General features: G+C 39.0%; 1 protein-coding gene across 1 annotated transcript in view; it reads left to right on the top strand.

Moving 5' to 3' along the window:
• Positions 1–15,881, top strand: part of PHF21B (PHD finger protein 21B) — a 208,163-nt gene that overhangs the window by 173,094 nt on the left and 19,188 nt on the right. Inside the window, exons 8-9 of the mRNA XM_024204428.1 lie at positions 7,502–7,852; positions 9,709–9,831. Of these exons, the coding sequence (XP_024060196.1) occupies positions 7,502–7,852; positions 9,709–9,831 (474 nt within the window). The remainder of the gene's footprint in view (positions 1–7,501; positions 7,853–9,708; positions 9,832–15,881) is intronic.

Genomic DNA, 15,881 nt, shown 5'->3' with positions numbered 1-15,881 from the left:
ACATTAAAAACAAACCTCCCATTTTGTTTGGTTTGGTTTTAATTTTTCAATTAAGATAAATTTGGGCACAATCCACTCCTATTTAAATAAATGGAAAAACTCTCATTAATCTGAGTGGGAGCTGAATCAGACTCTGAGATTAATGTCCTGTTAATGACCCCTTTTTCCACCTCCTAGTTGAAGGCAGGGGTTGGGAGTGCTTGGCTCATAACATCCTTGGTAGAACTGTGCAGACAATATCCTATCAAAGGCCTACAGTGCTCTCCTATCATTAAGATTAGTGGATGTGGAGAAACAAGTACACACATACTTCAGATAAATTTTGTGTGTATTTCTCTTGTTGCTATGCATGACTGTTGCTGCCTTGCATTTTATATGAATTGTATCTGATATGTGAGTTTAATATGTATATTTTAGTATGAGCTTGCCTATCATTCAGTTGAAATCTCCTTGTAGCAGGAACTGTCTTGTTATGTGTTTATATGGTGCCTAGCACAATGTGGTCTTGGTCTGTGATTGGTTCCCTAGCCTACTGCAGTGCAAATAATATCACATTGCTAACACTGGTGCAGCTCCAGTAGTAGTTAATATAGACAAGGTTGCAGTGACCACTAGCTCTTTTGTCACCATGTCATCTAGACCTTCTTTGAGCAGAGGCAGACAGCGCAGTGGTAAAAATGTCCACAGCTGCAGAAGCCCTACATGCTCTAGCCCTCCCAGTGGTAGCAACAGTGGGAAATCTTAGGGAAAACAGGTCTAGTGTAGTCATAGCCCAAGCTAGGAGATGAGGCTGTAGAGAAGAGAAAATGTTACAGATTAGTCTGTGTAAGGGCTCTCTCTGTTTGCATAATAATGAACTCTTTCAAGAGGTCTGAGAAAAAACTCACTACAGTAATTAATTTTAAGCATAATGTTTGAGGGATGAACATAAACAGTAGAAAGAGTGAAAAAAATATTTAAATACAAATCAGAATTCAAGAAAACTTTGAAACAGGAAAGGAAACCAAAAGAAATGTTTGTTGCATAACATGTTCAATTTACTTTAGCAACAAGGAGAAGATAGTGTTTCACTGTTTGAATCAGTGTGATGTAATTGAATTGGGTAAAATCATCATTAGAAATTCAAAGGAGAAAAGGACTAGAATCCTGTGAGGGGATCAGATACAGCTTTCTGGGACGTAACCCTCTCTGTAGTTCCAGAGAGACTGCTGGAATTCTAGTGGAGGGTGAGATGCCTAATCTAACTTCAGGTAACTTAATCAGTATGACATAGAACAGTGGCTTGCTCAGTCTTTCCAGACTACTGTACCACTTTCAGGAGTCTGATTTGTCTTGTGTACCCCAAGTTTCACCTCATTAAAAACTACTTGCTTACAAAATCAGGCATAAAAATACAAAAGTGTCACAGCACAATATTACAGAAAAATTGCTTTCTCATTTTTACCATATAATTATAAAAATCAATTGGAATATAAATATTGTATTTACATTTCAGTGTATAGTACATAGAGCAGTATAAACAAGTCATTGTCCGTATGAAATTTTAGTTTGTACCGACTTTGCTAGTGCTTTTTATGTAGACTGTTGTAAAACTAGACAAATATCTAGATGAGTTGTACCCCCTGGGAGACCTCTGTGTAACCCTTGGGGTATGTGTACTCGTAGTTGAGAACCACTAGCATAGAACTAACCTTAGAACCATGCTGTAGTATTTAATATTCACTAATTTTGTGCGTGCAGAAAACATGGATACATATTGTTCCTGCAGCCGCAAGCTTGGCCGAAGTCCATCTGAAAATGTAGCCCTTAATAAATATGAATATTAATGCACCTAGAAGGCTCGATACACAGTTTTTTAAAGAATTGTAAGAAACCACAGATGAGTGCCTCAGCAAGAAGGGAACTAACTTATAACACCGAAGGATGTAGAATTAGGGGTATTGATGTGGGCATACAGTAAAGGACCTGCTTTGACACCTCTTTATAGGTTCTAAACAGTAAGGATCAAATTCTGCCCTCAGGTGATATATGCGTGGCTCAATGGGGGCCTTCCTATGCATTCAAAGACAGAATCTGTCCCTCAGGAAGAAAATAGCAGAAATCCCTGTTAACCTCAGTCCCTAGTCAATCACCCTTGGAATGACATTGACTTTAGTTTGCAGCTGTAATGGCAGTTGTCTACTTTACAAAAGACAAACAGCAATCTAAAACATCAACAAAATTCAGCGCAAACAGGAAAAAATTACAATACCAAGCCAAATAATATAGGCAGTACAATTGAATAGAAAATGTACACTTCATTAACAAAAATCTTGAAAAGTTCATATGAAAATATAGTTTTGTGTGCAAAAGACATATAAAAGTGTTTTTTAAAGACAGGACTCCCACTTGCCTTCATTGTACCAGCCGACTGCCCAGGCACAAAAAAGTAGTGGCAGCGAGTTTTAGCATGAAAGTTATCGATTTCATTAGCAGTGACTAAGGCTGAGGGTGCTCCTAGAGAAGGAAAACTAAATCAAATAGTTCTGCCTTAGAAAATGAACAGAAGTATCGTCTCAGTATCCCTTTTCACTACAGGAAAGTTATTAGTTAGTAGCAAAATGGGAAATCAAACCCATATGGTAATACAATCCACAATGTTGAACCACTCCCCAAATTGGATTGGAGTGGTAGCATGGGAGAGAGAGAGTGCTCGCCCCTTCGTGAGGTAGAGTGGGGCACTTGATATTGTTCTTCAGTGACCTCTGCAGCCAATGCATCATCAGTGGCATTGATGGACTCTAAGGAGAGTCCCACCAGCCTTCTAGCAAGAAAATAGGTCACCTCCATATTGGGAATGAACAGTCACTAAACTGAGGGGTTTTTCATTGTCCCGTGAGGCATGCAGAATAACTGCTCTTCCCTGTAACACCACCAGAAAGGAAAAAAATATGTTTGGTTCAGTGGTCACATGCACTTACATGTGTGACTGAAAAATAAACTTTAAGTTACGGAATGCTGATCAGATTGTTTATTTTGCTGTCATCTTAGACCAAGCTAAAGATTTCGAGGAGGCTTTCAGGGAAGGAAATGCTTGTGTATAAAAACCAGTGTGGTGAGGACACTAAGATTTCAAGCTTTTGGGGAAACCCTGATTTTAGTGCATGCCAGGCTCTTGTAAATTCATGCAGAACCTTCCTCGTGTGAAACTTCTGAATGTAGCGCTATTGACTTAAAAAAAAAAAATGGAGCCAGATCATTAGCTGGTGTCAATAAATTGCAGCACCACTGAAGTTGATAAAATTGTATCCCTTTTCACCAGATAAGGATATGATTAGGCCATATTACATTAATTTTTATCATCCATTGCTAATGTTTTGGGGGGGAGTGTTATCCTCTACAGCTCTTTAAGAATTGAAGAGCTCTGTCCTCTGCTACAAGCACTTTGCCTCTCTGACATGTGAATTTTGCTAAGTCCATTTTGAGTCTTTGTTTTTAAGCTGCGTGCAAAGGTAAAGTGAAAATAAAGTGTGAATAACCCCCAAAAGCAGCCTGATATGAAGCTGAGCACCATCAATTCCGTTTGAGATCAGTGGGAGTTGAATTGGCAATTCGCAGGAGGTGCAGAGGATCTTACAGGATCAGACCTCCTGTTATTGCATGAAAAGCAGACAGCCACATACTGAATTCTCATGTCTGGGAACATCTGCTTGAAAAGTACACTCTCCTGCCACGTAGTGTGACAGATACCTTGGATACGTGAATACTACCAGCTAACATCAAGCATTTCTATTATTGTGGCACCACATAAATTCACTAACAACGTAGGTATTTGAAATCATTATACACAAGAAAAGGTGCATCTCTTCTCCTATATGGTCCCAGTACTGGTAGTCGCACACAATGTTTTGACAGCTGTCACGTATTAAATGAACAATGTTTTTCTTGGAAAAACACTAATTGCATTGTGTTCACTAGTTGCAACTGTTCTCTTCACAACATCCGTTCTATTTGTTATTCTTTTTTTCTCTCCTTTTCTAAACTTCTTGGCTCCTTACCTGTGATGCCTCCTGTAGTATGTATAAGGTGCCATCCAGTCTGTGATAATGTTCAGCAGTAAATATATTTTTGAAACAGTCCATGTGTTTAGCAACATATTCCTTACCCCCCACCTCTGTCTTCTTCCAATTCCCACTTTGTTGACTGTCAGTTGCCATAAAAACGTTGTACCCTCCAGAATATTGCTGCTCTGATTACTTAATTGTTCTGACTTCCATCGCCAAAATTTAAACAGCAATTTTTCAGGGTTGCCAAGGAATTTACACTAGTCTTGTTCTCCACTTTTTTTCTTACTGATTGACAGTGGTAGTTTTACAATAATACAGTAGCAGTTTGTTTTTATGTGGAAGTTTAATAGAAATCTTTTAATCCTTTAGTATAGCTGTTGAGTAGTGCTTTTACTTAGGGGGTTAGATTCAAAGGGTGGAGTTTGATGGGGGCTCAGAGCAGTGTAGGGCAAAAGGAGTTTTGTGTGTGGAGTTCTGTAGAGGGTTGTGTCCTATTGCCTGTTGGATTGAGTAGCTGTTTAATTTTATGTTGGTTTTGCACTGGTGCCAGGGATGCCCAGAGCTTTTGCATAGGCCGCCTTTTTATTATTGTAGAAATTAAAATAAATAAATACACTTTCACAGCATTAAATAATCTTGTCTAGGAATATGCAGGGGTCGGTGATTATGAAGACCATGCAGTACCGCTACTTTATCACAAGGTGGCAGAAAATGTCCAGTGTATACTTAACCTTAGTCTTGTGGAATAATAGAGATATTTCAACATGGTGAACCATATAGGGAATATTTTTCTTTGGAAAATTCATTTCTTTTAGTTATTTGTGCAGAGAGGTTTTGTTATGTAGCAAAGTGATATAGATTTGTAAATTTTGAACACAAAGTGTATAATACATATATTGTACTGTGGATACTATGTGATATTAAGTATTCCCCTTCATAATATATACATTGGTTATTCTATTGCCATTTTTATATTTAGTTTTTATTAGATTTTTGATTAAGATACAGTAACAGATATATAAAATGCAATTTAAAATGGCAGAAACAACAGACATTTCAGATATTAGTAAATGAAATGACAATTTTGAGTAAATAAAACTACTGAGCTGGTTTTCTTCCAACTTGATTTGTTTTATAAATCTCAATAAGATTTACACAAGCCAAATCTGAAGTCTGTACTATGTCTCGCTGTAGATATTTCCATTTTCTAATATGTATTGTATTCATTGACAAAACAATTTTCTGATGATTCAAAGTGAGGTCATAATCCTCAGATATTAGACCAATGGGTCAGAGTTAAAGTTGAATTTTTTCAGCTATAACTGAAATTCTTTTGAGTGCTCAGTTTCTCAACAGCAAAGTTTCATGAGTGTTAGTTTCTTGCATAATTATATTTCTATAACTGTTACTCTGCCATGACACATGAGTATCCAATCATTGATCTACACAGGACATAACACAGGAAAGAAAAGGCATAATCTTGTGGTGAAAACATAGGAGGATAACCAGGAGATCTGGGTTATATAACAGCCTCTGTCAGAGTTTGTGCCTCAGTTTCCCCCATTGATAGAATGGGGATAATATCTACCTTATAACGTTGTTGTCAGTGTTGTGGGGCCCAATTTGCAAAACACATAGACCAAGATGTTTTAAAATAGGAGTTTACCGGTAGATTCCTAAGTCCATATATATAGGCAACTGCCTGACTTTCAAAAGTGTTGGTCAGCCAACAGTTCAGCACCTCTGCCAGTACATGGAGTTAGGACCTTAACTGTAAGGCTTGTATTTTTGAAAATCTTGGCCTTTGGACTTGTCTAAATTCTTTCATCTGAAGATGTCAAATTATATAAACCATAGAAGACAGAGACAAGGCTCAGGGAAGATTTATGCCCAATTACATAACTAAATAAAAGTGTTCAGTAACGGATAATCATAAAAATTGATTTGATGTCATATTTGGCACATAAGAAATAATATGAGTACCTAATGGATGGGGCACTGGACAGGGAGTCTGTTCCTGGCTCTGCCACTGACCTGCTGAGTGACCTTGGGCAAGTCACTTCATCTCTCTGTGGCTCTGTTTCCCCTCCTACCTTGTGTTTGTCTTGCCTATTTAGATTGTAAGGTGTTCACAGCACTATGTACAGTGAATAGGTCCTGAGGTCCTGATCACAATTGAAGCATCTAAGCTCTACCATAATACAAATTATTAATGAGCATAAGCAAAATATATGACTGCATGGGGCCTTGTGGGCACTCCTAATATCTTCTGCAAAGAGCATTGGGTATGCCCTCCTGCTTGAAACCTACAGAAGGATGTCCTGAAAGATCATGCAGGGTGTTCCAGTAAATCAGGACATTTTCATTTAACTGTTCTTTTAAACTCAAGACTGAAGATAATATCATTGGAATGCCTCTTGTAAGCTAAGGTATAGTGACACAAACAGCTGTGTCCAATATATGTCCGTTATGAAATATCATTTTTTGTTTCACGGTATGGAAGGTGCAAGCAGTGACTGACAAAATAAACAGTCAGATCCCCGTGTGTTTTATATGGCCATGTTAATTAATGAGTTAAGGGTAAAGTTAACTTCCTGCATAGCAGTTTAAATTATTTATATTTTGAACCCATACTTAACAACACATTGTTAAGTATGAGTCATGTTGACAGGATTGCATTAATTTTACCAATGGAAGCAGCATTAGCTGAACATAGTCTTCTGAGACCTTCATTCCTAGTCTCCTTTGTAGAGTATGGGCTGCGCCTTCTTCACAAACTTTGTCAGATTCTTTTTTCCCTTCCTTTAGACGAGCCTCCACTGCAATCCTCCTCAATTCCAGCCTCAAATTAGCCCTTTACTCATAATTGTAAAATATTAAGTTCAGTTTTTGTTTTGTGAAACTAAAAGAGCAATCTTCACACTGTTAGAAACTGTGCACCTTTGAAACATAAGTAAAGATCTTCATTTACTATTCTACCACAATATGACATGCTCAGATTTCATTTACTGTTCCTGTAGATGCATTCCCAGAACTCCCTTAATGATTCAGTTCCCACCCTTTAATTCATAGCAAGAATATAGTTTCTTTCAGCACAAGAAATTATGTCATTCTGGAATTTCCATGCCTTTGAAAAGCCTTTGGCCTACTGTAAACAGAGTGTGACTTGAGTAGCATTTGTATGGATATCTGCTAATAAAAGTAAGGAATTTACTTTTGTCCTTTTATTCAGTGTTGCAATGAGTTAAGGACTGGGAAATGACTCAGCCAGGCAGAATTTGGAATACATCTACAAATAAATGAATCACTTTCTACTTGGAAGTGCTATGTAGTATTTTTAGACACCCTGCTACATTGCTAATGCAATGTGAAGTGCTGTTGGTAGAGTGTGTTTATATGATTTATTTGTTACTATGTTAGGTTATGTCTAATAATTTCTAATTCTCTATTTATAGGTTAGGCCAAAGACCCTGATTCCAGACAGCCTTCCTATTTCCCCATGCAGAGACCAACCTTCCAAACAGCCTCCTACTTTCCAAAAGGCAACAGTAGTGAGCATCAAAAACCCTAGCCCTGCCCTCCCCACCGCCAATAATACTGTCAGCCATGTACAGACGCCTAACAGCCAGTCACAAAGTGTGGCCGAGTCTACATCTATCTCATCACCTCTGAGCAGTGCAGGTGTGGCCTATGCTATTATATCCACCTCCCCCAACAATGCAACTCCTATCAGCACGAGCGCTACCGTCTCTGTGGTCAACGATAGCATTAAAGTGCAACCACTCCTCATTAGTGCCGACAGCAAGGTAGGTTTTGCAATTGCAGTGCATCTTTACATCAAGATCAACAATTATATTGCAGGTGTAGGCAATATATTCCCAGTAGTTTGGAAAGCCCTTTATAGAGTGATGTCAACTGTTCCTTTTGAAGTGAATAATCAGAAAGCAGTGAGAAAAGTCTTAAGGGGGACACATGAAAGATACTAGATGCTTATTAGTGTACCTACATTTTTTTCTGGTTGTCTGGGAAAGTAAGTGGATCATTGTGTAGCCTGGCATTTTTGGAACCATTTGATCATCCTTCCTCTCAATCCAATCATAATTAATGAAACTCCCAAACTCTCAGCAGACACAAATTTCCTATTGACTTTCCCTTCAATTATAGAAGAATAATGTTAATTATAGAACCCAATTCTGTAGTCTTTTCCAATGTAGCTCTCCGCTGGGCTATATAAAGTAGCCAGGTGTTCTCTTCTGCAATTCTGGGAGAAGTCCATAAGAGATGAGAGTTCAGGATTTCATAACTGATCAGCAGCTGAACTCCTAGAAAAAAATCCAGTTATGAAATACCTGTTTACTTTTTGAACAGCTGCTAAGCTTTGAAACGCAAGAATTGTGCATCTGTGACACCAGATTCTATCTGAACGAAGACTGGCATATCCAAAAGACATTCAGTGTAATTCAGATACCCAGGGTCCCGTTACTTTGGAACTTGTTGGCAAGACAAGGTCTAATACGCTGACAGGAAAGAGCACAGAAGATAGGATGACTTTTAAGTAAATAAGCAAAGTAGGCATCTTTGGTGTGATTCTCTAGCTAACATAATTTATTTTCCTATTCCTATAATCTGGTTACCAATAAAAAAAAAATCTTCCCTGCATAAGCACTTGAATTTTTAAAAATGAGTACCTGGAGATCGGATGTATGATGACTGAGTAATATTGATAAAAGTTAGGAATAAAATAGATTTAAAAAACCCAGTGTTCAAATCCAATAAACATCATCAGAAAGATGATCTTGGGAAGGTCTCTCATAATCCCTAGGAAATTTTTGTTAATAATATAAAGTCACATGGATAGTTTTGTGGTCAGTAATTTTTTCCTCAGTGTTTTTTAATGGAGTCTGAGATACTGAATCTGCAAAGTATAAGTCTGCTTTTTTGATTCTCAGAATGTCAGTGGTTCAGTGTGTTAACTAACACACACATGTAAGTACTGTGAAGGGCTGTGTAACGCTTTCTTTGTGAATGGTGCTGTACAAGAATGAATTGTAGTTCAGAACGGATGTACATTTTACTGTATTTTTAGACAAATTGGAAACCTACCATAAAACGTACTTTTTAGGATTCTGATCTCAGTTACTCCAGTGCAGATCTGGAGTAACTTTGTTGATGTCAACAGAGTTACTCAAGACTTACCTCTGTATAACTAGGATCAGAATGTAGGCCTGAGTGTATAGCATTTACATCTTTCTTGCTTGTATCTGGAATAAAATAAAATAAATAAATGAACGTAAAGCCTTTCAGCACTTTCAAACGTGGATCCCTAAAGTTAGGTCCCTGAATCAGTGTCAGATACCTAAATAGAAGTGGCCTGATTATCAGAGATGGAGGCACTTGCAGCTCCCTTTGACTTCCATAAGGAGGTGGAGTGTCTGAGCTCCTGTGAAAACCAGGCTACTTCTCTTTAGGAAACCAAATATAGATTTAGGATGCTAATGTTTATCATCCAGGTTTGAAAATTTTGGCCTGTGACTTTTATTTATTGTTTGTTTAGCAGGTGCTTGACACCGCCCTTCAATGAAGGATCGAGGTCAGGTCCAAAGCTGGGAAATCTGTTTTGTATAGTGAACTCTGCTCTCTTTATTTGTTCTTTATTTTGCAGGTTATCATCATTCAGCCTCAAGTCCAGACCCAGACAGAAAATAAAGTGGAAACAAAGAAACCTCCTGAAGAGTCACCTCAGGGACCCCCTGCTACCAAAAAGAAAAAGGAGGAAAATCCAGAGGTGATAAAACCAATAAAATTTGTCTGGTTCTTCATAAATGAGATATAATACTGTTCATTTATATGGGACCATTTCTAAAGGGCTTTCAGGGTACATGCAAAATTACTGCATTTGTGCCCACAAACAGGGCCAGCTCTGGCTTTCTGGCCGCCCCAAGCAAAAAAAAAAAAAAAAACCCACGGCGGCCAGAACAGCAAAGCAAAAAAAACCAAAACCTGCGGCGCGGCCAGATCCAGGGTCCAGGGGGACTCCCTGCCCTGCAGATGTGCCCCGGCTAGCGGGGGGAGGGGAAGGGAGCGGGGGGAGAGAGAGAAGGGGGGCGGCCAGGGCTTCAGCAGGGCGCTGCCACGCGGCCCCTTGCCGGGAGGGCTCCGCACCGCTCCGGTCAGCTGGGAGGGAAGGACGCGGGCTGCCCTGCCGGGCTTGCTGCAGGGCGCTCCCGTCCTCCACGCCGCTGCCCCCTACAAGGCGGCCGGAGCGGAACAACAACAACAAAAGCGGCCGTGCCGCCCTAGGATTGGGCGGAATGCCGCCTCCTACAAGCTGCCGCCCCAAGCACCAGCTGGAGTATATGTCCCAGAGCTCAGAGCCATTTGCCCAGCATGCAAAGTTCTTACCACTAGTCTAGGGATTCACAGTCCAAGTGTTGACAGATAACACCACAGCTATGTGTTCTGGCAAGAGGGAGCAAGATCATCTGTGCACCATTGGCTCTGCACCTTCTTGACCTTCAGAACACTTTGGCAGATCAACCTAACAGGTAGTTCTCAGACAACCACGAATGGCCTATCGTAGGCTCAGTCCTGCAGAACACCTTTCACAAGTGAGGATTTCCAGAAATAGACCTATCTGACATTTCTTGTTTACTGTGGCAGACATTTTGTTCCAAAGGGGGTTTGAGCCTAGGCTCCCTGACAAACACTTTTCTCATCCATTGGTCACCGAGATGAATGTATGCCTTTCCACCAATCCCATGATAATGAGGGTTCTGAAGCAAGATGCAAGACTGATGATTTTGATAGCCCAAGAATGGACCCAGCAGTTCTGGTATTTGGATCTGATGAACCTCTCAACAGAGCTCTCTCACCTCATCACCTTACCTGCTCTGCCCAGCAGAACAATGGTCAGATCCTTCACCTGGACCCAGCTTTGTTATGTCTGACAGCCTGGATGCTGCCTTGATGATGTCTCCTGAAAGAATTTGTTCAACTGAACTTCACAATATTCTGCTCCAAAGTTATAAACAGTCAACAAGACTGACTTGGAAGAACTAAATGGAAGAAGATTTCTATTTGGGCATCTCAATATTTGTTTTTTCCCCTTGACATAACTTATATCAGCAATACTGGATCATCTACTAGCCCTGAAACAATCTGGACTTTCAGTCAGCTCTAGCAGCAATATCAGCACATCACACTCCTATCAATGTCATAAATATATTTTCCTTAAGGGCCTTTATTCATTTTTTACCTCCTCTTAGGACCTCAAGCAAAGTGATGGGTCCCCCCTTGGCAACCTTGCCACTTATCTATGAAGAGTGCCTTTTAGTGGCCATTAAATCAGCTTTATGGGTAATTCTGACCAAAGACGTTTCAGATGTTCCATATGAACCATTTATTCATCTTCCTGTTTTCTTCCTCAGGCCTCATTCTACCTCAGCAAAAGCTAAACTTCACCCACTTGATATACTTCACACACCAGACTCCTTGTTACACTTGATATAGTAAGGGCTATAAACTGACAGGACAAAGTAATTCAGAAACACATCTAGACTGTTTGTGGCCTTTGCAGAGAGGATTAAGGGTCAAACTGTAGCCTCTCAGATTATCTAAGTGGGACTCCAACTGTATGAGGACATATTATGTGTTAACCAAGTTAGATCCAGCCACATTAGAGCACATTCCAGCCTGTTTAAAGATTGCCCATATTTCTGAAGTTTGTAGGGCAGCTAAATAGAGCGTGGTCCACACTTAATTTAAAAGACACTGCTCTTTGGAAGAGGCTTCCAGATCCAATGCCTGCTTTGGTAGGGCTGTGCTGTAATCTTTAAGTAGCACTCCTTGTACCTATCTCTAAGCAAATGTACAACTGTTTTAGTCACCAAGAGTGGAATCCATGTGGACAACCATAAATCTGGCATTCTTTGACTTTCAAGTGGTTCGTTTTGCAACCTCTGTAACAGTAATTTTTGTAGATAATCACCTAGGTTTTCTTTAAAGGAAAAAGGTCAAAATCAAATTCTGTTATCTGCATCATGCATCATCATCAGAGTTTGAACCTTCAGTATTGCAATACAGATCGCTACTATTTAAACTACAGGACTAACTACATCAGCTAGCAGCAGGAGAAGGCTGTTCTTCTAGAGGAGGGAGGATGGCACCATATATTGGGTCAATGGGATGGCTGGGGGAAGCCCAGCCCAGCACTCTTTTGGCTCCTGCTCCATGTGATGCCCCTGGAGAGTGGGATTAGCTGCTGAATCTAGGCACTCTACCAGGGGATCTGCCCCAGCTTTCCCTGACTCTCCCCCTTGGAAATTGGGGTGTCTCTCACCTCATGTGGTACTCCCAGAGAGAGATAAGATAGGAGGTGTGGGCCATGTGCCAGGATTAGTGTAGTAGGAAAGAGAATAGAGCCTTGTTCGTTCCTCCTACCCCACTGCTCTGGCAGCTCTCAGGCATTCTAGCAGCAATTAAGTGGTGCTTCTGCATGGGCACAGGTCTGACTCTTCAAAATGTTCATAGTCAATTATTATTTTGGCAAGCTGCCCAAATTTCTCTGAGGAAAGCAAGTAAAAGAAAGGAAATGGTAATTTTTTCAATAGTTTATAATTCCGCCAAAGCTGAAAAGAATGTCATGAGACAAAGAAAAGGCTCTCTAGCTACAAGGCTTTCTCCCTCCAGATTTCAAGGGCCTGCTGGAAACAATGGAGGTGCTAGAGCTTCTAAAAACGTTGCAAGAATCTGAAGAAACTGTGAAGCAGACAAAATATAGTGGTCACTAGCAGCTGTAGGGTTACCATATTTCAGGTTCCCAAAAAGAGGACACTGCCATAGGGAAGGAGTGAGGGGCGGAGGAGCTGTGCACACGAGCGCTTATGCCAGCAAAACTTATGTCGCTCACCCCCAAGCAACAAAAGTTTTGCTCACATAAGCACTAGCGTAGACATGGCCTTAGTGAGCTTCCTGTTAAATTAGTATCCTGGTCTGTGAGCATGTTGGCCTTTGACCCCTTTGTTTATTTAGACAAGGATATCATCACCAGCAAAGTAGGAAGCACCTTCAACCACACTTTTCAGTGTAGGGCAGTAGAGGCTTAACTGTGAATTTCCTTTATTTTATTGATATGTCTCACAGCATAAGGCTCAGAGTGTAGGTTTAGAGTTAATTTCTTTTGTTCTTTGAAAGTAAACTTTAGTTGATTATCATGCATTTATGTAATTAGTGTAATTAGTACTAACTGCATAATTAGTGTAAACACGTGTAATGACATAAATGAACATGTAATTACAACATGAAATAGTTTAATAAGGATTTTTACAAAGCCATGTGGAAAGATGTACTGCACATTTCCAAAAGCACATGTCAATATCTGGTGGTACAGAGTACAGAAGGTAGGATTATTTAACACATGCATTATATATGCACAATGTAAGCACTTGCTCCTTTATTTACCTTAAAAGCACAAAACATAAATAGAAACTTTGATAGAAATTCTGTAAATAAATGTCAGTGATGAAAGATTGGAATTCACAATTAAAAATATAGCAAATACAGTAGGACCTTGCTAATTCTTGCTAATGGCCAAGAACCCCATTGTGGATTGCTCAGTGTTACAAATAAGTGAACAAACTCTGTTAAAAAAAAGATATTGTACTTTAATGGATTTTTATAAATGTAGTTTTAATTATGATAAGATTTCATAGCATACTGTTAAATGTACAGTAGTACACTTGGTAAAAGTAATGAAGCCTTCTATCTCAGGTTACTTAGCTAGCTCCCATTACTGCAGTATCTGAGCACCTCACGTTCTTTAATGTATTTAGCCTCACAACACCCCTGTGAATTGGAGAAATAATATTGTTTCTGTTCTACAGATGGGGATCAGAGACTTTAAAAAGTATGGAGGTGCTTGAAGATGCAGATAGGCACATAGTGGGATTTTCAAAAGCAGGTGGGGCCTAACTTGCATTGATTTTCAATCTATTTTTGAACATCTGCATTTTTAAGCATCTATGTACCTTTAAAAATCTGGCCTTAAGTGCTTTGCCCAAAGGAATTGCACCTGGATCTCCCAAACCAAGGCTTGTGTCCTAACTACTGAGCTATGCTTCCTCTTTAAGGAAGTACCCACTCAATTTTTGCTGATAAGTTGGGGAGAAAATTGGTTTGTTTTAAAGAGATGTGAGTTGCAAAAACGGATCACAATATTACCAGATCTAGGTCCCTGATTCAGCAAAATACTTAAGCATGTGTATATTTTGGCATTGCTGACTGCTTGAGTTGCCACTGAAATGCTTAAAGTAATGCACGCTGTTAAATACCTTTCTGAATTGGGGCCTAAATGTAAAACTGATGTATAGAGCTTGTCAAAAAAAATTTGCACTAAAAGTTTTTTTCATTAAAAAATGTCCTCTTTAAGAAAACAAAAGTTTTTGCAAAAACTTGCTGACAGTGAAATTTTCCATTTTTGGCAGTTTTCCATGACATTTTTAGCAACATTTTAATACAAAAATTAAGATTTTATTAAAACTATATGGAAAAATTTTGGCTGCTGAATACACAGTTCTCGGTAAATGAAAAAAGTTGATAATTTCAATTAAAATTTTAATTAGAAGTCACAGAAAATGTTGCCAAAAATGTTCACAATGAATCCTGGAAAATGGGAAAATCTTCATAATTTTGAAATTTTTAGCAGAATCAATTTCCTGTGGTTGTTTTTCAATAAGCTCATTTCTTACTCATTTCCTCAGTGTAGTTTTCTTGCGCTATTTTTTACCGCACAGTTAAAAGAAAATACTACAGTCAAAACAGTTTCCTCCTCCTACCTACAGAGGAAAGGAACAGAGAGATTGATGCTTCAGTTTTAAACACATTTAAGGGGCTGATATACCATGGAGATGAGTGTGAAATGAGAACCTGGATAGACTGAATTATCACTTTTATGGATTAGTGCAGTGAGAATTAGCAATTTTCCATTGTAGCTCTTCAGATTTTTGGAAGAATGCATAGCAGTGGAGGTAGTGTTTTGAGTGAAATTCAGTGGAGCACATCATTATGAAAAAGTGAAGCCCATAAAAATACATAAATAATACCCGTTAAAGAAATACAGCTTGTACTAAGGTTTTTAAAAAAGAAATTGTCTTGCAGACATCTATAAAGGTCTAACTCCTCTATCCTTAATAGTGAGTCCATTTAATGAATACTGTGCATATGTTAAATAACTATGCTATCATTAATACTGTTAGAAAATGTTATTAAAATACTTTTTGTAATAATTATTTAGCAGGGGTTCCAATCTCAATTTAATTTTAGATTCAAGAGATTGACACTTTGCCCCACCTCACAATTTAATTTTCAGGCATTTGTGCCTGAATGCATTTGTGGCTCTGCTATGAGAATTTAATCAAATATTGACTGTTCAAAATTTCTAAGCCTGAAATTAAAAAGTCGATTAAATCACTAAAGGTAAGGTTTATCATGCTGTAAAGTTAACTCCCAACTTCTCTCATCAGGTGCTGCTTGTAATTCAAATCTATTGACAAAATTCCCCTCTCAGATCTACACAGTGGATCTCAGATCAGATATTCTGCTTTTCCTTCATGTGCAGGACCCCCCACTGATACCAGTTGGTGTTTCATATGTGTAGGGAGTGCAGATTATTGGAGTTAAGATTTGTCATGCAAATCTGTCAGTTGGTTATATGCCCATCATCACCACAGTAGCTGAAGAGGCAATTGAATACCAACTATCATCCATCTTGCTAGTGCTGAGATGCCACTTACCCATTTTTTATCTATGGCAGGCACTGCACCTTGAGCAGACTATGTG

The sequence above is a fragment of the Terrapene carolina genome, unplaced genomic scaffold (assembly GCF_002925995.2).
Source record: "Terrapene carolina triunguis isolate 2854851 unplaced genomic scaffold, T_m_triunguis-2.0 Scaffold112, whole genome shotgun sequence".
Classification (NCBI taxonomy): Eukaryota; Metazoa; Chordata; order Testudines; family Emydidae; genus Terrapene; species Terrapene triunguis.
This window is presented reverse-complemented; position numbering and strand designations above follow the sequence as displayed.